We start from the raw sequence: 25,628 nt of genomic DNA on the forward strand, positions 1-25,628 counted from the left end.
GTTTTCAGTTTTTGACGGGCTATCTACCGGCCCATCTTACGACTAAATCTGAGAAGAGTGGAATTGGAAGTTTCCCTTGTCAGTAGCATTCGATCATCATCAGGTTACAAACTGAGGTGACAAAAGTCATGGGATGGCGACAAGCACATATACAAATGGTGGTAGTATCGTGTACACACGATATAAAAGGACAGTGCACTGGCAGAACTGTCATTTGTGCTCAGGTGATTCACGTGAAAAGATTTCCGACACGATTATGGCCGCACGACGGGAATTTAGGGAATTCAGTATTCCGAGATCGACAGTGTCAACAGTGTGATGAGAATATAAAATTTCCGGCATTACCTGTCACCGCGGACAACACAGTGGCCGAAAGCCTGCACTTAACGCCCGAGATCAGCAGTGTTTGCGTACAATTGTCAGTATTAACAGACAAGTAACACTGCGTGAAATAACAGCTGAAATCAATTTGGGACGTACGACGAACGTATCCGTTAGCACAGTGCGGCGAAATTTATGGGTTATGGCAGCAGACGACCAACGCGAATGCTTTTGCTAACAGCACGACATCGCCTGCAGCGCCTCTTCTGGGCTCGTGACCGTATCATTTGGACCCTAGAAAACTGGGAAACCGTGGCCTGGTCAAATGAGTCCAGATTTCAGTTGGTAGGAGTTGATGGTACGTAGAGCCTGCCACAATGGTGTGGGCTGTGTTTACATGGAATTGAATGGGTCCTCTGGTACAACTCAAAAATGTGCGTGAAATGTTATGGGACTTAACTGCTAAGGTCATCAGTCCCTAAGCTTAAACACTACTTAACCTAAATTATCCTAAGGACAAACAAATAAACACACACACACACACACACACACACACACACACACACACACACACAGCCCAAGGGAAGACTCGATCCTCCGCCGGGTCCATAATTGCAGCGCCCGAGACAGCTCGGCTAATCCCGCGCGGCGAGGTCTGGTACAACTGAACCATTCACCGACTAAAAATGATTATGTTCGGCTACTTGGATAAGACTTACAGTTATTCATGGATTTCGTGTTCACAAACCACGATGAAATTTTTATGGATGGCAATGCGCCATATCACCGGACCACAACTGTTCGTGACTGGTTCGATGAATATTCTGTACAGTTCGAGCGAATGATCTGGTCGCCCAGATCGCCCAACATGAATCCCGGCGAACATTTATGAGACATAACCGAAAATTCAGATTGTACACAAAATCCTGCACCAACAAAACTTTGTTAATTGTTAATTTCTTGTACGCGACCACGATTTCGGATTTGTAGCCGTTCTCAAGTGCATGTTAAAATATGTCTGACATTTCTGCGGCACGTCATCGTCGAAAATACATATATCTGCTCTTATAGACGAGTTTTCGTGTTACAGGATACGAGTACATATCAAAGATACAAAATATAGCTGACATTGTGCACCAGGCGGTATCATTATCAAACAGCGTGGCGTATTTAACAGCTAATATATTCCTCTGGCCTGGGTTCATTACTTCGGCTGATGAACCGACAGACATATTTCAGCGTTTCAACATGCACTTGAGACTGGCTACAAACAAACGCGAGCGCACGCATCTTCAACGCTTGAGAAATTTACAATAGTGCAGATTTATTCAGAATATGAGAGAAAGCAGTCGTAAGGAGGGATTAAATCAGATGGCTATAATGTCTGTTTAATATATTTCTGCTGCGTGCCGCCATTCGTGAAGAATAAGGAAGTCACGTACTTCGCCAGTTTCAAGTGCTCGTTGTAGATGTCATCGTTGATGTCTATAGTTTCTTTCCGGAGAGCAAATTTGGGGATTCTCGTTTTGCTGCGTGGAAATTCTAATACGTTAACGTTAAATTTAACTTCTGACAAAGCTAATAAATTATATTCAATTTTTGATCCTTCCGAAACTATCTTCTCCAGGATAGTTCTAGCGTACTTTGTGCGTATGGTGGCTTCAGCTGCAACAATATATCTGTAACAGTATTCTGTGTTGTGGAAACGTGATTATGCATTTCCTATGATTAAAACTGTTCGCTGTGTCTAGTTAATTTCATTTAAATACAATGTCAATACAAGAGTATCGCATCAACACGAACAATGCTTGTAGTGGCAAACTGGTCGGTTTCCAAGTAACTTTGATGTCCTGCAGATCGTCCAAATTGTGCATTTCCAGACAGAAGTCTCCTCTTGAAAACCCAGTTCTCTGCGTTCACGGATTCTCACACTGATCAGGTCATTTTATGGAACGTGGTGGTACAATTAGTTCCAGAAATACTGGATATGCACAAGCCGGTGGTCAAGTCAGGGTATGTGCATAAATCAAAAGTGACCATGTCGATCCTAGATTCCCATTTCAGGACATGAAAAATGGTTGAAAAGGAAGGAAGATCAGGGCTTAACGTCCCAATGAGAACGTGATCTTTTTATAGTTTAAATTTCAAAAGAGCCAACACGGCGTTTGGCTTAAGTGATTTACGAAACCATGAAAAGCATAAATGTAGTTGAGAGGACTGAGATTTGAACCGCCGTCCACCTGATTATGAGCTCAATGTCTAACAACAGTGCCGACTCGTTAAGTCGATTTGGGAGCATACTCACCGTCCTACACACATCAGATATCTCCATATTTATTCCGAGGTCTATGATTGTTCAATGCAGGATAGAAAATCTGATTTCAGTGGCCGTTAGCCCATAAGATGGACGTCTGGTTTCCGGACCAATACTGTATACTATGGTTTGTGCACGATAAGTTGATGATAACATGAAATCGCAGGCGGCACTCGCGTAAGTATTGCCCGCAAGTGGCACTTCTGTCGGATCGGAAATCACCTAATTTGTTGACATTCATCTCATCTTGCAACCACTAACATCGTAATCCTTAAATCTTATTAGGCATTCTGTCGAACTAACTGCCGTGGTATGGCGCATTATCCATACAATAACAGAATTGTTTGAAATATTACGAACGACCATATCTGCAACACCAACCCCTCCCCTCCTTCCAACTACGTCTGCTAGTTTCCTCAAATTAAAGAATTTCGCAAATTAGTGGAAACAGCTTCTTGCAAGAAACTTCCTGACAAATCAGAACTGTGTGCCCGTTCGGGATCCCAGGTTCGAGTACCGGAGGACACATTTTAATTTGCAATTAAGTTTGAAAGCAGCGCACACTCCGCTGTTGGGTGATAACTCGTTCTAGTTTCTTGCATCTTGCTGCAAGTACTCGCCGAATTTGTCTTTCCGTGGAACTTCTTCTCAAGCTTACAGAAGTTGCGTGTGTTTAGTAACGGTACGAATGTATCATTGTGGAAAATGAGAATGGCACAAGGAGAGATGAGCCGAAACAAATGTACCGTTGGAACCTCTAATCCTCCACAACTGGTACCATCAGTCAAGGAACTGTGAAATGAGTTTACCAATCAATTTGTTTCACCGGAAGGTAAAGCAGAACGGCAGTACAGACGTCTTTAAATTTTAGGTGATTTTTAATGTTATCGTAAACATAAATGCATTGTATTAATGATAAACGTAGTACCTACTATTTGCAAAAATCAAAGGGTAATTAAAAGGCAGTCTCTTGGTGAGCGCATTTTTGTTTCCAATTGTCGAGAACTTAATTATACAATAGGCAAGAGATGTTTGAAATTTGCATACAACATCCTCAAGTTTTTTATCTAAGTGGAGTTCTCTGATTTTAGTGAATTGAATAGTGTTTCTTGGTAACATCAATATGTATTCCTCTAACATTTTTTTTTTAATTTGTCTTTTGTCACGATTTTTATGCATTATTAATAATGCGATAACAGTGGCGACGCTCTGGTTTTTAAGAACTGCACTTCTGTAATAAAAACTTGCGGCGAGTTCCTGAAAAAAAAAAAACAAACCTGCTGCAGTGACTTGAAGTAAACTTGAGTAATTTTTTATTCTAATATAAACACTTCAGCAAGTGCTTACAGAAGTTATTTGTCAGAGGACGCAGACCTTTTGTAGTACGTCGCATCTAGGGGTAGCTTGACGTTGGTAGCACTTACACGCGAGTGAACACCTTTCAAGTAGTGCCTATTTTCTCCGCTTCTGGCAGCACTAGCGAAATCGTCAAGTTATCGTGGTCAGACAGTACCTCCAAGAAATAGATACGACTGCAGCATCCAATCTACCACTGTTCTTAACAACAAAAGTTGTAATCTTCAAAGAGCTGGTAATAGTTATATTGTCGTGCTGAACAATTGGGCTAAATCCTTATTTCGCAGTATCTACTGTTGATTCATCATCATCATCATCATCATCATCATCATCACCACCACCATCATGATCTTTCATTGCTTTCACCACGCACAGCGGCACAACTATCACCGCCCTTGCAAAATATGAACTCAATTATTAGTGAGAAATCTTTCCTCGAAAGCAATCTCCTGAAAACAAAGGAGCATGGACACACAGACTTTAAAGACTGGCAATAATTAATAACAGACCGTGCTTACTTATCAACAGATCGGAATAAATAATACACTCCTGGAAATTGAAATAAGAACACCGTGAATTCATTGTCCCAGGAAGGGGAAACTTTATTGACACATTCCTGGGGTCAGATACATCACATGATCACACTGACAGAACCACAGGCACATAGACACAGGCAACAGAGCATGCACAATGTCGGCACTAGTACAGTGTATATCCACCTTTCGCAGTAATGCAGGCTGCTATTGTCCCATGGAGACGATCGTAGAGATGCTGGATGTAGTTCTGTGGAACGGCTTGCCATGCCATTTCCACCTGGCGCCTCAGTTGGACCAGCGTTCGTGCTGGACGTGCAGACCGCGTGAGACGACGCTTCATCCAGTCCCAAACATGCTCAATGGGGGACAGATCCGGAGATCTTGCTGGCCAGGGTAGTTGACTTACACCTTCTAGAGCACGTTGGGTGGCACGGGATACATGCGGACGTGCATTGTCCTGTTGGAACAGCAAGTTCCCTTGCCGGTCTAGGAATGGTAGAACGATGGGTTCGATGACGGTTTGGATGTACCGTGCACTATTCAGTGTCTCCTCGACGATCACCAGTGGTGTACGGCCAGTGTAGGAGATCGCTCCCCACACCATGATGCCGGGTGTTGGCCCTGTGTGCCTCGGTCGTATGCAGTCCTGATTGTGGCGCTCACCTGCACGGCGCCAAACACGCATACGACCATCATTGGCACCAAGGCAGAAGCGACTCTCATCGCTGAAGACGACACGTCTCCATTCGTCCCTCCATTCACGCCTGTCGCGACACCACTGGAGGCGGGCTGCACGATGTAGGGGCGTGAGCGGAAGACGGCCTAACGGTGTGCGGGACTGTAGCCCAGCTTCATGGCTTCATGGAGACGGTTGCGAATGGTCCTCGCCGATACCCCAGGAGCAACAGTGTCCCTAATTTGCTGGGAAGTGGCGGTGCGGTCCCCTACGGCACTGCGTAGGATCCTACGGTCTTGGCGTGCATCCGTGCGTCGCTGCGGTCCGGTCCCAGGTCGACGGGCACGTGCACCTTCCGCCGACCACTGGCGACAACATCGATGTACTGTGGAGACCTCACGCCCCACATGTTGAGCAATTCGGCGGTACGTCCACCCGGCCTCCCGCATGCCCACTATACGCCCTCGCTCAAAGTCCGTCAACTACACATACGGTTCACGTCCACGCTGTCGTGGCATGCTACCAGTGTTAAAGACTGCGATGGAGCTCCGTATGCCACGGCAAACTGGCTGACACTGACGGCGGCGGTGCACAAATGCTACGCAGCTAGCGCCATTCGACGGCCAACACCGCGGTTCCTGGTGTGTCCGCTGTGCCGTGCGTGTGATCATTGCTTGTACAGCCCTCTCGCAGTGTCCGGAGCAAGTATGGTGGGTCTGACACACCGGTGTCAATGTGTTCTTTTTTCCATTTCCAGGAGTGTAAAAATAACGCATGGGAGCCCTTTCCACACGCTTAGGAGAAACTATAATTAAGCCATCATTAGTATTCAAGAAAAAGAGAATTAGCTGAAAAAACTGCTAGCAGTTACTCCCTTGACTGATCAATATAAATAGGAAACGACCCAGCCACTTTGTGAACAAGTAAATATTCGAAATTACAAAGAAATGGACACGCAGATAATATTAGTGAGATATCAGTTACCGCAGATAAGAATCATGATGCAACTGTTAATTTTTATAGGCATTCATAACCGTTAGTTAAGCGCTATGATTGGCTGATGAAGCAAATCAAGCGGACAAAACTGGATCACATCTTTGAGAAGCCTACGTGCCGTAATTGTTCGGTTTCGTAATTAAACCTCTATGCTACGAAGCGTTAAAGATTTCTTTCGGGAGCAGATGTCTTACAGAAATATCGCAGAATCTGACAATGATAAAGTTAAATCCTTCTCGAGTATGAACTAACACAAAGGCCATACTTGACGAAAATTTCAAACTTCATTTCTGCTGCTGTTAAATTGCTAAAGAAAGCGCATTTCAGTGCACTACCACACAATAAAAGTACCCGAATTACATGAAAACTGGGCATTATAGCTTACTGTAAAAATAAATATTTTTATGTATTAATTAAACACCATTTTTACCTTGTTTCACAAATTTTATTATTGTTACTGCACAACCTAGGTTTCGGATTTAAGGCCATTTTCACGAAAAATGGGCTTATAACCCGAAACCATTTTTCAGTGTTTGTTTAGTTAATTTACAATATTTCACCAAGAACCCATAGATGATTCAATTAAAATGATTTATGTGTATATTACATTTTTCCTAGAACTACGGACTGTTGCGTTTCGCGGTACTTTTAACCGTTAAAACAAGCTAGTTTCGCGGCATCAATGAGTGAATCGACATTGAATGTCATATCTTGAATTCGAGCCATTCTGCTGCCCCATTTTCTCCCCAAGTGCAGTACTCCATGGAGCACCATGCCGTAAGGAATGTGTGTACGAGGTCTGATCAAAAAATTCCGGAACTTTGTCCACAAAATTTTTCTATGCTTACCTTTTACTTGTGCATGGTCTCCTTCGAAATACACTCCTCCACAACTGATACACCACTCCCAACGCCGCCTCCACTTCCGCAGTCTTGGTACGCCTCTTGCTGGATCGCGCTAAGCACCGTCTGCGGATTTTCTTTTATCTCGTCTATCGTTGCAAATCTCAAATCTTTTGTCTTTTCAACGGGGTTTCCAACTTTGGAAATAAAAAAAAAAGCCCACAGGAAACAGTCACGCACCAACAGGGATGAAAGTGCGGGTGCGTTATGGTAATGCAAGAGCCATGAACTGTCTCGTCACATTTCAGGCAGTTCCTTTCTCATAACACATCCCGATAGTACCTGTGGCACGAATTCATGACGAAATAATCATTCAAACTCAAAGAAAAATATCAGCATGGATTTGACGTTTGACCTGACCTGAGGAGCTTTCTTTTGCCTTGGAGAACCTTTCCCGACTCACTGTGAAGACCGAACCTTGGTCTCCACACCATAACTGTAGGCCCAGGTCTCATCATCAGTTATAATTCTCTTAATGAGCATATCGTTCTGATCTGTGCGATCCTCAAGCTCTTCAAAGTTTACGAAGGTCTTTCTGGTCTTGCCTCACGAGCCGTGGGACGAACTTGGCGGCAACAGGATGCATTCCCAGATGCAGTGTCCGGTTTTCATGACATTAACCAACTGAAATGTTACATCCTTTTGCAATCTCTTTGACAGTCAGTCTTCGGTTGGCACGCACAGTTTCGTTGACGTTCCTGACATGAGCGTCGTCGGTAGACGTCGAAGGGAGTCCTGAACGAGGGTCATCCTTAACTTCTGTCCAGTCATTTTCAAACTGTGTGAATCATTCGTAATACCGAGTAACTCATCACCGTAGGAATCCTGTACCATTTGGTGTAGCTCTGTAAATGTTTTCTTGAGTTTCGCGCAAAATTTAATGCTCCTCTTGAGAGGTGGCATGAGTCCCCTCTCATATTTCTATCTCACGATTTTCCTCTCTAATTGCATGCGGTGAAAAGTCGCTATTCCTTCACACGCGGACTTCCCACGCAGCGTCTCTCGTCACCCGTGTGGTCCGGTGACAGGCGGGCTCTGCTGATCTTGAAAGGGTAAGCCGACTGGTGTGAGGGAGTCGAGTGAATGTTTTCCAGACGCCGACATTGTAGAATAGCGGCGGAGACACGCTCGCAAAGGGCCTGAAGTAGCGGCTGGGCTAGAGGTTCCGTTACTTCGCAGAAACTTAGCGAAAACACTTTCTGGCGGGCTACCAGCGATGCGTGGGAATGACTTGTGTACCCAGGCAGTTGTGGCGGGCAAATTCCCGCGCTTTCTGCAAAATCGTAACTGTGATTGGCTTGCTCAGGGCATAGCTCCGTAACGTAGCAAAATCGGCGCAGAAATTGGCGCCAAGAATCTCCATTGGTGGAATGGTAGTGCTCCGGCAATAGAGTGGAATTTTCCGCCGGTTTTCGAGTTGCTGATTGGAACGGTTAACCACGGGCACTGTCGTGGGGGCGGGAATGTTCTGTGTTCGTTTGGTACGGGTGCTCTGGTGGGCGTCGGCTCTCGCCTTTCAGTCGGAGTAGGTTACAACACTGAGCTCTCGCTGCTCTGGACAGCCTGCCTTCCGTTGGCTGTCTAATATACTTTTATTTGATTGTAACTGTTTAACGAAGCTGCTGAAGTTTCGACTTCAACGTAACTTTCCGAGTACAGTTGGCAATTGAGCGTTCTGCGTACAAGCGGCCTATGTTGTCTGTCTTGGGCAGTTTTGGCTAAAGTTGACTGTATCGGAGTTACTGTGTGACTTCGCTTGTGAAAATCAATCACTGTACCGTCAGTGATTGTGTGGCGAGCCTTCTTCGTCTCGCTCAGAGGCGCATTTGTATTGATAGGAAGTCTTAAGTCTGGAACAACCAGACCAGGACAATTTGTTTCGGGCTATACTCGCGACATTATCATCACCACGACGGGACGTCGAAGCAACCAGCCATCGCTTCCAGTACGCCAGATCGTGTCCTTGCAGCTAAGAAGACAGCTTGGTAATGTACGTCCGCAGCACCGGCAAAGCAGGCATTTTTGCTAGGCGATAATCAGAGCTCAGCAGAGCGCACCTGTTCGTCTTTTCTAACTTTGTTCTATCTTGGGTGTTCATTGTCTGAGTTCTCACTAATGTAGCAGCAATTAATGTTGGGTTAGCTGTGTGTCTCTCTTAAGATTCGAGTTGCAAGGAATTGGCTCCACATACCACTTCGTCATAAACGTCACAATCTAGTTTAGGGACAACTTCACCTTCACAGCGTTTATTTGAGTATCCAATTTGAGCCAATTTGATGTATTGTAAATGTTTCATGTGTTTTTGTTTAATATTTTGTGTTTAGTCTTAATAAATCATATTGTTATTTTGGACAGAACTTTCATTCTGTTAATCGGTAGAGCAACCCTATCATTTCTCACTACGTTAATGAAACCTTCCTGTATTTAACTTATCAAATTAAATTACTGCAGGTGCCAAACTCTTTTCTACTCCACTTGCAGGGTTGATTACAGTCAGTTCGCGTATCTTTTTAATCCATGCGCAACAGCAAAAGTCGGAGTTAGAATAGGGGGGGGGGGGGGCGGCTTAGAGCATCATTTACATATGTAGATTCTAGAAGAATTTAGTGTTAAATACACTGCTAGCCCCGGCACCTCGCACTCTAACTCTGCCATCTCTAAATCGCAAACTGTGCGACACAGCGCCGGCCAGAGTGGCCGAGCGGTTCTAGGCGCTACAGTTTGGAACCGTGCGACCGCTACGGTCGCAGGTTCGAATCCTGCCTCGGGCATGGATGTGTGTGATGTCCTTAGGTTAGCTAGGTTTAAGTAGTTCTAAGTTCTAGGGGACTGATGACCTCAGATGTTAAGTCCCATAGTGCTCAGAGCCATTTGAACCATTTTAAAACCAGCCTTCGGACTGATGAAAACAATAACGTACGGAATAATATAAACGGGGGATGTCTAAAGCTGATAAAACTGCTATCGCTGTGAAACGATGATATCATTTATTTTTACGTCTACGTTGGAAGTATCAGTTACCACATTTCACAGTCTGCTTAACATACTGTCTTGTCAAATATTTTATACATAGCATCGGAAACTTATGAACTACTAGCTAGGTACCCAGGATTGCCTGGGTATTTACTTGTTCCAATCCTTTATTAATCCATCTCTTCCTAGCCCCTCTTCCTGTCCACCTCCTCCTCCTCCTCCTCCTCCCTCCTCTCTCTGTCCATCTCTTCCTCCTCCCTCTGTCTTTCCATCTCCTCCTCCCTCTCTTTCTCTGTGAGTCCATTTCCACCCCCTCCCTTCCCCCTGTCAATCTTCTTCCCCCCTTTCTGTATCCATTTCCCCACTGTCTGTCCTCCTGTCTGTCTCCTCCTCCCACCTCTATCCCCACATGATCACCACAACCCAATATGGCGCTGCTAGTTATTGCCCCAACAGTATTTATTTACAGACAGTAAGTAACATGTGTATCAAGTTTGGTTGTAATCGATCCAGTGGTTTAGGAGGTGCTTTTTACACATTGTCACATACTTCACAAATATTTAACATATTTCACTCACATCTGTACAAAAATTTCACCTGTGTAAATTGGAAATTTGTGATATGGTCTTATGGGACCAAACTGCTGAGGTCATCGGTCCCTAAGCTTACACACTACTTAATGTAACTTAAACTAGCTTACGCTAAGGACGACACACACACCCGTGACCGAGGGAGGACTCGAACCTCCGATGGGGGCAGCCGCGCGGATCGTGACAAGATGCCTTAGACCGCTCGGCTACCCCGCGTGGCTTCACCTGTGTCTCTAGCTGATTTCATCCCACAGTTTCGTTTTTCACAATCTCAATTTTTATGACTCATATCTCTTTAGTCACAAGTCGTGCAATGATATAATTTTGCAGGTACATTCAGTGGTACATCCAAATACTGTCTGCAGAGTGTGCCACAAACAGAGTTAGTAGTATAGAAGTAACAAATTAAAACATTATGTCTCATGCAGCAATTTTATAGCATGAATGGCGAAAATGTAGTTACTGAAAAACTTTTTTAAAAAAATATTTTGTGAGGGATGTCAGCGAGTTAAAGTGTCATAAAAGGGTTTCCACAGTTTCGCCCTCCTATGTATTCAACACCCGTATTGAAAACACCCCCTCCTTCCCCTCTCTGCGTCCACCTCTTTCCTCTGTCTCTCCACCTCATCCTCCCACTTCTGTCTACTCCTCCTCACTCTGTCTCTTCATCTCCGCCTTCCCTTCCCTTTGTCCATTTCCCCCACCCCCTCCCTCTGACCATATCCTTCATTCCATCTCCAACTCCTATCTTCCTTTTCCACCAGCCAACTACCTCTTTACACTTTACACCTGTCTCTTGCATCTCCTCCTCCCCTCTCAGTCCATTTCCTTCTCCCCCTCACTCCCTCTATCACCACCTCTATCCATCTCAACCTGTCCCCAGACATACGTACAGATCCATGTAGCCCCTGCAACACAGTTCTATAAAGCAGACTACTACTACTACTACTACTACACGCCTGTCATGCAGGGCACTCTGGAAAACGTTTTCTTTCCTCTGACATACACTGCCCTGCAAAAGCAGGTTGATTTAGCACGCTGGTACTGTTCCCATACAACACACCTGTCGTGCAGGGCTGCCTGGTCTGAAAAAAAATTATATATATATTGGAGCTAGGTGGTTATAAACCCTATAGTGTCTACATACGTGAGGTCTGCTTCTTCTGTGCAAAACTTGCTTGAAATCGACAAAAGTGTTTGGGAGGATATCCTGGACAGAGAAATATACTATTACACATAAAGTTCACAACCAAATATCGTAGAGCTGCATGTTACATCCAAGTCAGAATGACTTTTAGTAACACTTTCTCTTATTGGGATTGCAGTCTGCCATCAAAGACTTAACAGCATTAAAATATTGAACTGATAACAGTAAAATTTTCATGCTACAGTTGTTTATATAGTCACAATGTTAGAACCACAAATTAACGGTCAACCGAGAAATGTATTTTTGTCTCTGAAGCTAGTTCTAATCCCATCTAGATCAAAATTACGATCCATATATTTAGCATGTCAGTGACCGTCATGCCCACAAGTGTAAGGCTACTAGAATCTAGTATTTGTAGTTACACCGAAATAAACACTTAATTCAAAAGCCCGAAATAATGGTCTGAGTGCACTACAGTAAACAGATAGGGCGCAGTGACAGTGCTGACTTACTAAACTGCAAGTGCCCAGTAACGAGGCCTCTATGGCACTTCCACCGCTGTCCTACTTCCAGAGTAAAGGAGGTTTGAAGTGAATAATTAAAAGGTACACTGGGAATTCGCTGGCCAAATGTGAGCTCCTGAGCTGCCTTATGAATACAGTAGTTCTGATGAATTTCTTTTTCGGATGACGAGTTATGTAAGCAGGAGAGGCTAATTATTGACTTGGAAATTCGAAAGGTATGAAAATAAACAAGAGAAGTAGCGGAATTGGAAATTTACGCTGCCAACGATTAAACCCCTATGTATTATCGTATAGTTTGCTGAGAAACTTGAGTTGCCAGCCGCTTGAAGATATGACATCAATTATCTCGCAGAAATCTGCTTACCAAGTTTCAAGAGGAATCTAGGAACACATTACAGCCCTCCACATATCGCTCCTGTAGGGACTGCCAAGTCAATATTAGGCTCATTTCAGCGCGCACAGAGGCATTTAAGCAGTCATTTTTCTCGCGCTCAGCATACAATTGGAACAGGAAGACACCCACCCCTATACATGGTACAGTAGAAATCCTCACATGCATTTTACAGTGATTTGGACAGTTTTGTTACAGATTCTGCACCCTCGCAGTAACAAAATTTTACGGGTTGAGTAGTATTTAAGTGTAGAACACCCACTCCCTTTTCGCCGGGCCACCAGCTGAGATTAAACAATTGTCAAGAATTATGACGCTCTTTTTTAAGCATTTTCATTTTGAATTTCTTCACTTGTTACTAGTGAACTAGATTGCTGAATGGGTCTTAAAAGAGAGCTGAATGGGTCTTAAAAGAGATGTAGAACTAATTGCAAGCTAATGTATCATTGACTCATGTCTTACGAAAGCTTCAAATATTAACTATCACGAATCGAGCGACGATGTCAATCTCAACGAAAATCAACCTCGTGTAAAATTAACTCTGGGAAAACCTGTGCTGAAAGGCGAAATTTAATCTCGTTTATGTCCGCCATTTACGGCGACGGATGCTTAATCGAATTTGCAGTATCGTCCCTTATTATAACTAAGTCATCACTAGGCTGTGTCCTGATTACAGTCCCATAGCTACAATCTGCGACAACATGCTTCGATAACTACATTTGTAACTTGACAAAAATCTGTGTCAGTAGCACAGGTTTTACGCAAAGTGTCACCTTACGAAGTTACGACTGAACTGGTTATGAAGCATCAAATTAAATCTCAGATTTAGAAAACTAAAATAATGAATACAAGGCGTTCGGTAAATACTGATAAATGGCGGCAGTTTTCTGTAATTCGTAATGAGTCCAGCTCTTTTATTTCTGTATGTTAATGCTTAATTCTGATGCTCGTTTGCTGAAGTCATATGATTTGAAAAGACTGAGGAAAGCGACTATTGTCTTGCATGAAGAATTTTTCTGTTATTCGTAAGCAGTGCGTCACGGGCACAAGAGAAGTCTGAAACAGGATTGGAAACATTATTTCCTGATTTAAGTCCGCAATCTGTCACTGAGATAGGTCACTCCAGTATTTGTGACATAGCGCTCAACGAAGAGTTCGCTTTCGTGATTACTCATCTTAAGTAATGTAGCGAAAGCACAAAACGGCCGGACGTTGATTTGACACCTGTTTCGCCAGCTATACCCACACTTAATTTAGAAGAACAATAAACGCAGAAATTGAAAATCGATAGAAAGGCTGTCGAAGTGTGTCTGCAGGTACAGGACTAGTGAATGTGCCTGGTGAAATTTAAAAACCTGCCCGTCGATCAAGAGTTCCTATCAGTTTGTATCATCTCTACTATAAGGAGTACTTAGTGTTATCGCCAATTTCCGACGGACCATTCTTGTCACTGCGGTTGAGAAATTCGCACAAAAATTACTGTTAAACTAAAACAAGGATAAGTAACAGCTCTGTGAGGTATTTGAGGTGAAAAGTTTGAGCTTCATAGCGAACTGCAACTACAGCCGCAGCGAGTAAGTAAAATCTCAAACTTAAAGGTTACGCAATTCGAAGCGATTGGGACAAATGGCTCTGAGCGCTATGGAACTTAACATATGTGGTCATCAGTCCCCTAGAACTTAGAACTACTTAAGCCTAACTAACCTAAGGACATCACACACATCCATGCCCGAGGCAGGATTCGAACCTGCGACCGTAGCAGTCGCGCGGTTCCGGACTGAAGTGCCTAGAACCGTTCGACCACCGTTGCCGGCCGATTGGGACACACAGAAGCTTTGCGTAAGCAACAATAGCAGAAAATGTAACTGCACCATCTATCTAAATTCCTTATCAGACAATTATAACACAAGACGGAATTTTTACCTTCAAATGACAGCGACGGATAATAACAGTTGACTTGTTTAATAAACCACTATTCCCTACCAGATAATTTTACTTCTTTGATAAGTGGAATCGAAGAATCCTTGGGATGGGAGAGAGGGGGAGAGATGAAAGCGTATATTCCATTCTTAAATTGTAGTGAGATCAACCTCGGACAAGCCTAAAATTATAGAATGTAATCAGTTTTGTTTCGATTGAAGTAGGACGTGACGAAAAAGAATGCTGTTGACCCAGAGTCTGAACGTGACATAACAAGCTGCAGGAGCAAATCTCGCCTTCAAATGGCACGACAGATACTTGGAAAAAACAGTCAGGACAAACCAGAGGAATTGTGAAATATTAAAAAAAAAGTCAATCGAACAAGTAAGGTAAGAATTAAAGAGAGATCGTAAGGAATGGCCAATCGCGACAAAGGCAAAAGACGTACGGAACCGAGTAATCTGAATCTAAATGATATTTAAACGAGAAAATTTATGGGAATCCGATATGTAGCACAGGAGAAGGGAAAAGGTAAGACCAAAGGTGAACATCAAACCATTGGGGGGAAAAAAGCCTTGTGCTGCTATCCCCATATAAAAGACGGATTGTTAAGGAAATATGGATTAGCGGCAATCTCGAATAAAATATTTCTGAAATACTGTCAACGCATTTGAATACAAAATCAAAATAATTAAAATCGCACCACAGATGGAAAAATTAACATAAAGACACACAATGATGAATTTTAACAAAAGCTTTGGCAGATAGAGAGAGAAAAAAAGTTCATATGTATGAACTTAACGTTACACAACAGCATGGTAAGATTGGTACGAAATGTGACGTAAAAGATGGACCGAGCAATGGAATAACTGAAACTAGAGTGTTTGTACACGGATATCATATTTACCTGCAGAAACATGTGACTGTCTCGTCTACCTCGATGACGACGTTGTTGCTGAGGCTGGTAAGCTTGAGTAGTTTTCGGCCGCCGCCACCGAATGTAAACATCGTTCAGTATACTGTTCACAGCCTACAATAAACTTTTCCTCAGCTGCACTTAGCCTTCAATACAGAACTTTGATTCGCTCTGACCGGAACTTTTGACTCTGGCACTGTTCCTCGCTATTTCGACTTTCAGACACTCTTAAACGACAACAGACGAGGCTTGATGGTTCGTATCCTATCGTTCGGCCGACTAGACCCCGTCAAATGAACCGATCAGACGGAGCCACACTGACATCTAACGGGTAGTATGTGAATGCAGATGCAGCCAATCGTTAACAGTGAACTCACTGCCAGCCAACAAATAGCGGACTTAATTAAGATGTGCAGCTCCAGCATGCCAGTCACATCGGTAGAACAAGGAATTCAGCAGTGTCCAGGAAGTAGTTTTTTTATCACTAGAATACAACCAGAAGTTACTTTACTGAAACGCGACGGTCAGCGACAGAGCACACACCACACATAGTCGGCCCACACAGCCCGCAGAACAACAGTGTCCGTCCGGCTGGCGAACCCGCGGCACTGGCGCGTCGGAATGCCCAACCAAGAATTATCGGCGCCAGCGAAGCCCCGCGCGCCCGGCTCAGAGCCGACAAACTTTGCCCTAATCGTATTTTCGCGTCCGTACAGCACTGTAAGCGCCAACAACTACGCCACGCTCGCTGCAAAAAAAGGAAGATTTTTGTGCGCTACCTGGGGAGGGCCATCCCATTTTGTTTCTTTACGATGCAACATAAGTGTTAAGTATGTAGGAAGTACAACGCAGATACTTTTTCCCGGGCCGTACCTTTCGCGCCCCCCTTCACGAGCAAGAAAAAACGAAAAAAGCTCAGCAATTGTAAGTTTCAATAAATAGGAAACATCGCTTTTGATCTTCGCTGCTTCATCCATGAAAGTGATCGCTTATGAAGCCTCCGTTCAACGAATTCTTGTCTTCTCGTCGATCTCAGACACTTACCACATTAGACTGAATGGTGGGAGTGGGCGGGAACCGGGGGTGGGGGTTGAGAGAGAGAGAGAGAGAGAGAGAGAGAGAGAGAGAGAGAGAGAGAGTTGTTTGTTGCTTCATGGCGCAAAACAGCTGAAGTCATAAGCATCAGTGTCACGCCTTAAAACGGTCAATTACAGAATGAATTTCACGTCGATAATTCTCAGAGCGTAATCGACTGAAGTAGAAGGATAGCTAAAAACGATCACTTCTTTTTCGAGGATATTGTTCAAACGGTTGAAAATTAAGTTTCCTTCGCAGTATTACTCCGACGAATAAAAAGTAAAACGTGATCTATAGCTCGTCCTCTATCTGCTAGAAATCTGATAATTCAGACGGCAAATATACATTAAATCGTAAACGGTCACAAAGTCGGCACTGGGTCTGCAAATGGTACACAGTCAGTGTTTGGTAGCAGTAAGCACAGAGTGGTGCCGGGTCTCCACATAAATGACGGTGACTGAAACGACAGTATCCAATACGCAGCCTAGCTAAAAGTGTCTACTTGCGACGAGATGATGATTGGTTTGTGGGGCGCTCAACTGCGCGGTTATCAGCGCCCGTACAAATTCCCAACCTTTGCTCAGTCCAATCTCGCCACTTTCATGAATGATGATGAAATGATGAGGACAGCACAAACACCCAGTCATATCGTGGCAGGTGAAAATCCCTGACCCCGCCGGGAATCGAACCCGGGACCCCGTGTTTGGGAAGCGAGAACGCGACTGCGAGACCACGAGCTGCGGACTCCTTGCAACGAGGGGGGCGATGGAAGTCGTCCAAGTCAATGGTAGGCGTTTAATTCCCCAAAGTTTGTTCCCATACAGAGAAGACCAGTGTTCATGCCAGAGTGACACAGTGTTCCTACGTACAGCAACACAGATATCATCTGAAGGGACAGAATAGCTACAAGGCCTAGATAGTCGGACTGCAGCCTTGGCGGTAGCAACAGCAGCTTCATTCCCCGACACTCCCGCGTGATCAACGACCCACATTAATAGCACTCTTGTTCCATCATCATCGAGTGAATGGAGGCATTCTCGGATTCGATGTACTAACGAGTGGCATGTATGTATCACAGAGAGCCTCTGGACGGCACTAAGTAAATCGGAACATAATACACAGTTGAGAAGCCTGTATCGTCACATGTATTGGGTGGCGTTTGTTGCCAATGACAGAGTGAGTGAGAGAGAGAGAGAGAGAGAGAGAGAGAGAGAGAGAGAGAGAGAGATTTTTTTTTCTCGAAGTATAGGTACGCGTTTCATGACGGGTTTGTTTAGTCTGTGGAACATTTCAGTGAGACTCTAGGACAAATTCCAGTAGGAGACGCTAAAAAGAAAGCGCTGTACTTCGTAGCGAGCCTAACAATCAAAATTCCGAAGGGCTGAATCCAAGCTACTTGCTCCAATATACATCGCGCGTAAAGGATGAAAAATTAGACATTTTATTGATACAAGGGGATAATTACAATCTTTCTTCTCGCGTACTAACCGCGATTCGCCAGGGAAACGAAGGGGTGGGGGTGGGGGGGGGGCGGAGGCGGGGAAGGCTTACACGACGTACCTTCCACCTAAGATCTTAAATGCAAAGTAAGATCTTGCTTGCAGACTTCACAGAGTTAAAATGTAGTTTTAAAATGCTATAATTTTTGCCCTGGTGGCCTTAATCATCCTATGTATCTGCCAGCAAACGAACAGAATCGCGGAAGTGCTCTTTTGCCAGCTAGCTTTGGCCTTATTTTCAAGAATCTTTCTGGACTTCGCTCAATAAAGACGTTTCACCATTCTCTTTCAAAGGAAAGTAACTGCAGTTTGTACTCTGGGGGCTGCCGTAAGGTAACATCCTTGTAAATCGAAAACCGTCCATCAGTCTAGTAACACACGTGCTGAAAAGTAATGCCTTTGAGTATTTATGTGAAAACTTCACAGCTTTTCCAACGGAACTAACGTTATTAACTCATATACACCTTTATTCTTCATGTCTGCATATTTGGTGCCCTATGCCGCTAGAGAGCGCGGAATTGTAGGCTGTAATATTGCAGTGTATAACGTAACTATGTGGTGCGGGGGAAAGATGCGCTGTAATCAAGTTTCGATTACGAAGGATTCGTCCACACACCTGTCTTTCAGCACGACAATGCCAGACTAAGAGCGCTCCGACATCTGCAGCAACCCGACGCCTTGGGTTCACTGTCATCGATAATCCTCTCTCCAGTCTCAAATTGGCCCCATCCGATTTTCATCTGTTTCCAGAACTTAAAGAATACCTTGGAGAACTTCACTTTGATAGTGATGAAGAGGTGCAAGCAGACGTGAGGTTGTGGCTCCGTTAACAAGGTCAAACATTCTACAGTGACGTTATCAACAAACTGGTCTCTCTTTGGGAGAAATGTGTTCGTCGCCATGGTGACTACTGTTACGTTGAGAAATGAATATGTAGACACACAGAATAAAGATGTAGAATGTTATTAACGTTTGTTTTATTTAAAAAGCTTTAAGAGTTTCCACATAAAAATTCAGAGCCATTATTTTTCAGCACGCCCTCATACAACTTAAAACAAGTGACCTTGACATTTCAGCGAGGAGGAGAAGACAACGGGATATAACGAAATACGCAGGTCACGTCAGGCGAAATGACGATCGATCGACCACCTGTCAAAGATCGTCAATAACAGAAGACACCGACACGAAAGCTACTGGCAGAATCGATACTTATCTTCTGGATGTTCAACCGAAAAGTAACGGTTCGTTTAGATGAGATGAACCCATATTTTGAGTTTCTAAGTGTATATGACTGTAACAAATCACAAGGACTTTCTGTAAGTATATTCGCGCGTCTTGCGGAGACTTCGCGAACGGCTCTCTGTGAAACAACGCAACGATTACATTATTTTAAGAAATGAATCCTTTCTTTGACATTTTGTTCGTACTACCTAAGCTAGAAAACAGCAACTGGAGGTACAGTTCTTTATGACAATCCTCATATTTCCGAGCAGGCGCAGTCATGACCACTGTAAAAATGTTTATAGACGACAACCTCCCAACGCCAGCAATACTAGAAATGGTACTGCCACCAGCAACACGGATCGACGGAACCTTCCCATAAGATAAGAAACTTAATGTTACACAGAGCGATAGCAGCCGAAGTTACAGACAGGTCGAAGAAGAAGAAGAAGAAGAAGAAGAAGAAGAAGAAGAAGAATGCGGTGACTCGTAATCCAAAGCGGTCGGGAGGTGGGTATTGTTTTTGATGGCATGCTTACAAGTGCTGAATTATTGCCAGATTCCGTGAAGGAGTAGAGCGAACGCGAGCAAAGGACGGAATGTGTAGTTTATTCTACCACTCGACACCACACAAGTTCGTAATAAACATTGTTGTCTCCGGTCGTAACATACATTGTTTTCCACAACAAAATTAAACGAGTCTGTTTAACGTATCAGTTAACGTTACTCTGAAATTTATTTTTTTCCCCATAAGGTCCTCATCGCAGAAACGCCGATCTTGCGTTCAGGGAGAGCGCTTTACCCTGTACATCCCGGTGTTAGATTTTGTGCTACGGGTAGCTAAACTACTATCATTCACGGACTATCTCCGACAGTCATTATTAGCAGTTTTTCGACGGTGTCTATTTTTTCTTAGAACGCAGTTTTCGATAGCTGCTCACAGTCAAAATTTATTGTACTGGGCTTAAACCTTTCATTTACGAGACACATTTTTAGATTAACACCACATCATCAAGTAATCATGACAAAGTAGCTGACTGCTGTACTCCTTCAAATAATTTTATCCACAGCCACAGTTCTCAAATTCAATAATAATATTCAACGCACGTATACGATTACCCTGAGCGAATTTTCGACAGGTATCTTAGTGCTAGTGTACGGCGATGACCGATACGGGAAATCAGTGTTCCACAACGAAACCATTATGTGCAACGAACTGCACAGCTTTATTGCAGGGAGCGGAGGTGGGTAACTAATAGTTAACATTTATTTACTTTACAAGTTAATTATTGCAATAAACTATTTATTTAGAACAAGTAGCTCGGTTACCGGTTTCAAACCGATATCTTCATCATCGGACGACTGATCGCACTTAAAATTCCACCAAGTTAATGCTGAAAATGAACCTATCAATTCGAAACCGGTAACGGCGCTATTTGTTCTAAATTAATATGATCATTAACAGTGGCTGCTTACTGCTTATAATTTATTGAAAGAACTAGCTGTTACCAGTCAAGTGCCGCTGTGGCTCAGTCTGGTTAAATGGAAAAGAAAGAAGTAAGCAAGCTCATGTTTGTAATATGAACGGGAATTGGATAATACGTCCTAATCTCCTCCTCCTCCCCTTGTATTAGCCCATCTCCTCCCCCTTCCTCGTCTCTCTGTTCATCTCCTCCTTTCCGCTTTCTACGTTATTTCCTCTCACTCCTCCGTCAAATCTCCTATATTCCCTCTCTCGGACATTCACCCTTATTCATTATTACTGCAAATTCAAATTATGTAGTAGTTCTAATCACAAGCCAATAAGCCATAAATACAACTTTCCTGCTTGCGAACAATGTTTCACTACACATTAATAAATATATAGCCAACTGTGTCCGTACATTTATTACAGTAACATGTAAAAATTTGAAGTACATCATTCGAATACTTTTACAAGATTTTTGGTAACAATGTTTCACCTTATATATTACATATATATTTATATATTATAAATATCAAAATATCTAGCCTATGTCCATCCAAATGTTCAAGAGAGTAACGTGCAAAAATCTGAAGTAAATCGATCAAAAACTTTTCTAGATTTTTGGAGATAACGTTTCCCCTTTATATATTTTATTATATTACATATATTAAAAATGGGTATATAAAAACTCACACATAATCGAATGCAATGTTGTGTCAAAATTTCGAAGCAATCAGTGAGGTACTGTCGAAGACTTCTGATTTTGGACAACCGAACATTTACATTTTATATAGATTTTTCCAATAATTATTACATAAAAATTTATATGTTATATGTGCCGCTCCAGTAGGAATATAAAACCACGCGCATATTCAGTGCAACATTGTGTCAAATTTTGAAAGTAATCAGCAAAGAACTTTCGGAGATTTGAAATTTTGAACAAACGAACATTTACATTTCTATTTACACACATGTAAATATTCATTTGTTCAAAATTTTACATCTCTGGAAGTTCTTCACCCATTGCTTCCAAATTTAGGCGCAACGTTGCATTCGAATAGGTGCGTGTTTTTATATACCTATGAGAGAGCCGAACGGTATAAAAAGTTTATGTATTATACATATTACATTTTATTTTACATATATACATACATTTATCCACCATATGGTGCTCCAGTAGGTACATACAAACATTTGAATATTCGAATACAACGCTGTATCAAAATTTCAAAGAAAATGGTGAACAACACTCGGATGTTTAAGATTTTGTACGAATGAACATTTACATTTTTATTTATATAGATTAACATGTTTTCTTTCTCACGGCCATGGTCTCACAAAGTCAATATTCGACAAAATAGCATTTATTTATTTTTATACCATGACATCTTATGCAGATATAAAACAAGCCAATAAACAATACAGACTTAAATGTTATGTACAGAATTATATAATAACATACAAGATGCTAATGCGAAAGGTCTAAGGTTTGTTTCACTGAAAGAAGTGTGACTTACAAATAATTCGGAAACAACACTAATGGCGTGCGCACGACGTAAATCACCAATCTTCCAATGAAAACAAATTAATATTTTAGAAACTTTTTATCACAAATTAATCTAGGACTATTCTGAAGTCCACATGCTGCTATACGTCCTCTGGCGATAAAATTAAAACAAACAACAGTTCGCATGGAGGCGTACATCATATAGTCTGGTCGCACGCTCCATCCACGGGTGGAATGTTATGGGGAAACTGAATCGGATTTTGGGTGAAAAACTCGATTTTCGTTTTATTGGCTTCTTATTTTCCTCCGAGTTTTCTGTTTAAAATGACATATCATACATAGCTCAACTAGAAGTATAATTATTTTATTTTTATAGATATATGAGTTCGGGTATTGCCCTTTTGTAATACACTTCTGTCATGGCTGACCATAAAAGTTTTGGCAGTATATTAACATGACATGAATTCAAGTATACCGCTTTCCAGCGAATTTTTATAAACTATTTGTCCGAAGTGTTTGTCTCTGGTTTCGTTCCTCTTTGATTTTTTGACTTTCAAATGTGTGTAAACAGCGTGCTATACGAAAGTAGTAGTGTCGAGTTTCTTCGTATTTAGTGCTTCATTTTCCGCAATGAAAAGGCCTCGAGGTATGCAAAAGCATTTAAGATACGTAGAATGAGATTTTCACTCTGCAGCGGAGTGTGCGCTGATACGAAACTTCCTGGCAGATTAAAACTGTGTGCCCGACCGAGACTCGAACTCGGGACCTTTGCCTTTCGCGGGCAAGTGTTCTACCATCTGAGCTACCGAAGCGAAGATACGTGTTAGCCGGCAAAGGAAAAGAAACAACGATTCGCTAGCATCATCATCATCATCATCATTCTTGGAAAATGTGAGTCTACTCATTTCCGATTTGCAGAACGAACTTACACCAAATGAAAACAGTACTTCTCATAAAAAAAAACTCAGAGATTTGAAAGAGAAAGATAATTTATTGGATAAAGGGAAGAAAGTTTTTGAACTCACTGATATGAGTGTATAAGTGAAGCTTTTGAAAACAGTGTGCGCTGCAAAACATGTCAAGAAAACGTTTCTCTGAAAGTAGAATCCCATATTGGCCTGGCTGCCCAGTTTCCCAGTTTAATTTACTATGCAGTGTTTGTAAATACAGCTTTAAGTTTCCAAGCTCTGTTTCAGTAACTGTAAGTAATGGATACAAGAAAAGTGAATTTTATAGTGTAAATTTTAGGTTATTCTATAGGTTGCAAACCATTGGTAAGGGCAAAGCAGCAGGTGATATGCTAAGCAGTGTTCTATACCTTTCCAGTGTGGTTAGACGCTTACAACTATGTACTAGGATCTGCAGTTGAAGACTTAGCACAGAAGTCAGTGCAGGAAGTTGTGGAAGAAGCAGTGAAGGAAAATGATGACAAACTTGACCTCACAGTAGCTTTTGACGGCACTTGGCAAAAAAGGGGTCAGGCTTCCGACAACGGTGTTGCCACAGCAACTAGTGTTGACACTGGTAAGGTTACTGATGTTCCAATGACGTCCAAATACTTTAGATGCATACATAGTCTGAAAAATGAACATGGTGATGACTGTGTTGCTAATTATTATGGCAGTAGTGGGGGGATGGAGGTTGCTGGTGGGATGGAGGTTGCTGGCGTGAAAAAACTCAGCGCTTTTCTGAGTGGTATAATGTTCGCTAAGTCCAGTACCTGGCAGATGGTGACCCCGAAACATTTAAAAGCAAACCAAATGGGAATAGTGTAAATATAAGCAAACCAGAATGTATAGTACATGTGCAGAAGAGAATGGGTACCAGGCTGAGAAAGTAGAAATCAATTATCAAAGGAAAAAAAACTAGATGATGGGAAAATATTGCATGGGAAAGGAAGATTGACTGATTCCACGATAGACCACATTCAGAATTGCTATGGCCTAGCAACCAGGCAGTCTTGAAGAAATGACGAAAGCTATATGAGATTTGTATTTCCACACCACATTCACAGATGAGCATCCGCAACACGGTTTGTGCTCCAAAGGTGAAAAGAGCTGGTGTAAATAGAATAGGGGACTAATAACTGGAAAAAATGCAGTCATCGCCACAGTCTACCAGAAGCCATCATGGTAGAAATAAAGCCTATATTCAGAGATTTGGCTGACAGAAGCCTTCTGATGAAATGGCTTCACGGAAGTATGCAGAATCGCAACGAGTGCTTGAATAGCGTGATATGGCATCATCTCCCAAAAACAGTGTTTGTTGTAATTAATGCTCTGCATTTTGGAGTGTATGATTCTGTGGCAACCTTCAATCCTGGGAATATTACTAAATGTAAGGTCCTTGAAAAGTTGGGTTTGCGTGTTGCTTTTTCGCACAGTACGTCCTATTGTTGACTTTACATTGGCACAGACTAAGGCATGCAGACAATATAACCACGACATTAGTGAAAAACGCAAGACAGGTGGAAAGGGGTGCCAAATGAGAACTTGAAGATGATTATCTCACATACTGCTGAACTTAGGAGTCTGATATTTTTATGACATACATTACATAGTTTCCTCCTACATATTGAAATAATGGTTTTTAAATTACTTGATTCACAAAAGATTCAGAGGTTGTAATGTAGCGAAAAGTGACGGAAAAAATTACTGTAAGGCAAATACAAAATATCTCTAAGTATTTCGACAAAAAACTGTTGTTTCAGTGTTGTTACAACATGCCAATGCACATACAGTAAAAATTTTCTCTCTCTAGCTCCAGTAGTCTGTGAGAAAATGTTCCCTATAGTAGCTGTAATTTAACATTGAGGGGATAGGCGATTCTGTACCCCCCTTAAACCATTAACCTCTACTTTCTTCCTTTAGTACAAGAAGCAGTCATGTCATTCATAAAACACCTGGTATAAGAAATCTCCCAAGCTGTCACAAAGATTGGTTTGAACACCACAGTGCTTCATAGGCTTGGTACCAATGGGGGTGGTATGCCGTTACTTTCTTCCGACCTTCTGAACTGACTTATCCAGACTTTTATACGGGGACCTTATGTTTGATGTAGACTCTGAACAACGGTGGAACTCTGTTTTTCACACCAAACATTGCCATAGGTGAAAGAAGCGTTTAGTGATAGGTAAAAATGATAGCACTTGCCGAGGATCGAACCCTAGACCTTTGGATGCGTAGTATGACACTTCACCAGCGAGCCATAGAGTTAAGGAGATTATTCTGGGTCTGACAATAAAAGCATGACGACGGCGAACTAACGTATAGGCGGAAATGATTTTACTTTTGAGAG

At 42.5% G+C, this 25,628-nt stretch overlaps 1 protein-coding gene across 2 annotated transcripts in view; it reads right to left on the reverse strand.

Moving 5' to 3' along the window:
* The window catches only part of LOC126174971 (MOB kinase activator-like 2), a 355,251-nt gene that overhangs the window by 308,853 nt on the left and 20,770 nt on the right, over positions 1-25,628 (reverse strand). The window contains exon 1 of one of the 2 annotated variants that reach the window (XM_049921442.1): positions 15,554-16,138. The exons of the other annotated variant lie outside the window; for it this stretch is intronic. Within the exon in view, the coding sequence (XP_049777399.1) occupies positions 15,554-15,654 (101 nt within the window). The 5' untranslated portion in view covers positions 15,655-16,138. Of the gene's footprint in view, positions 1-15,553; positions 16,139-25,628 lie in introns of those variants that run through there. 2 annotated transcript variants of the gene reach the window in all.

This window comes from Schistocerca cancellata, chromosome 3 (genome assembly GCF_023864275.1).
Source record: "Schistocerca cancellata isolate TAMUIC-IGC-003103 chromosome 3, iqSchCanc2.1, whole genome shotgun sequence".
Taxonomy (NCBI): domain Eukaryota; kingdom Metazoa; phylum Arthropoda; class Insecta; order Orthoptera; family Acrididae; genus Schistocerca; species Schistocerca cancellata.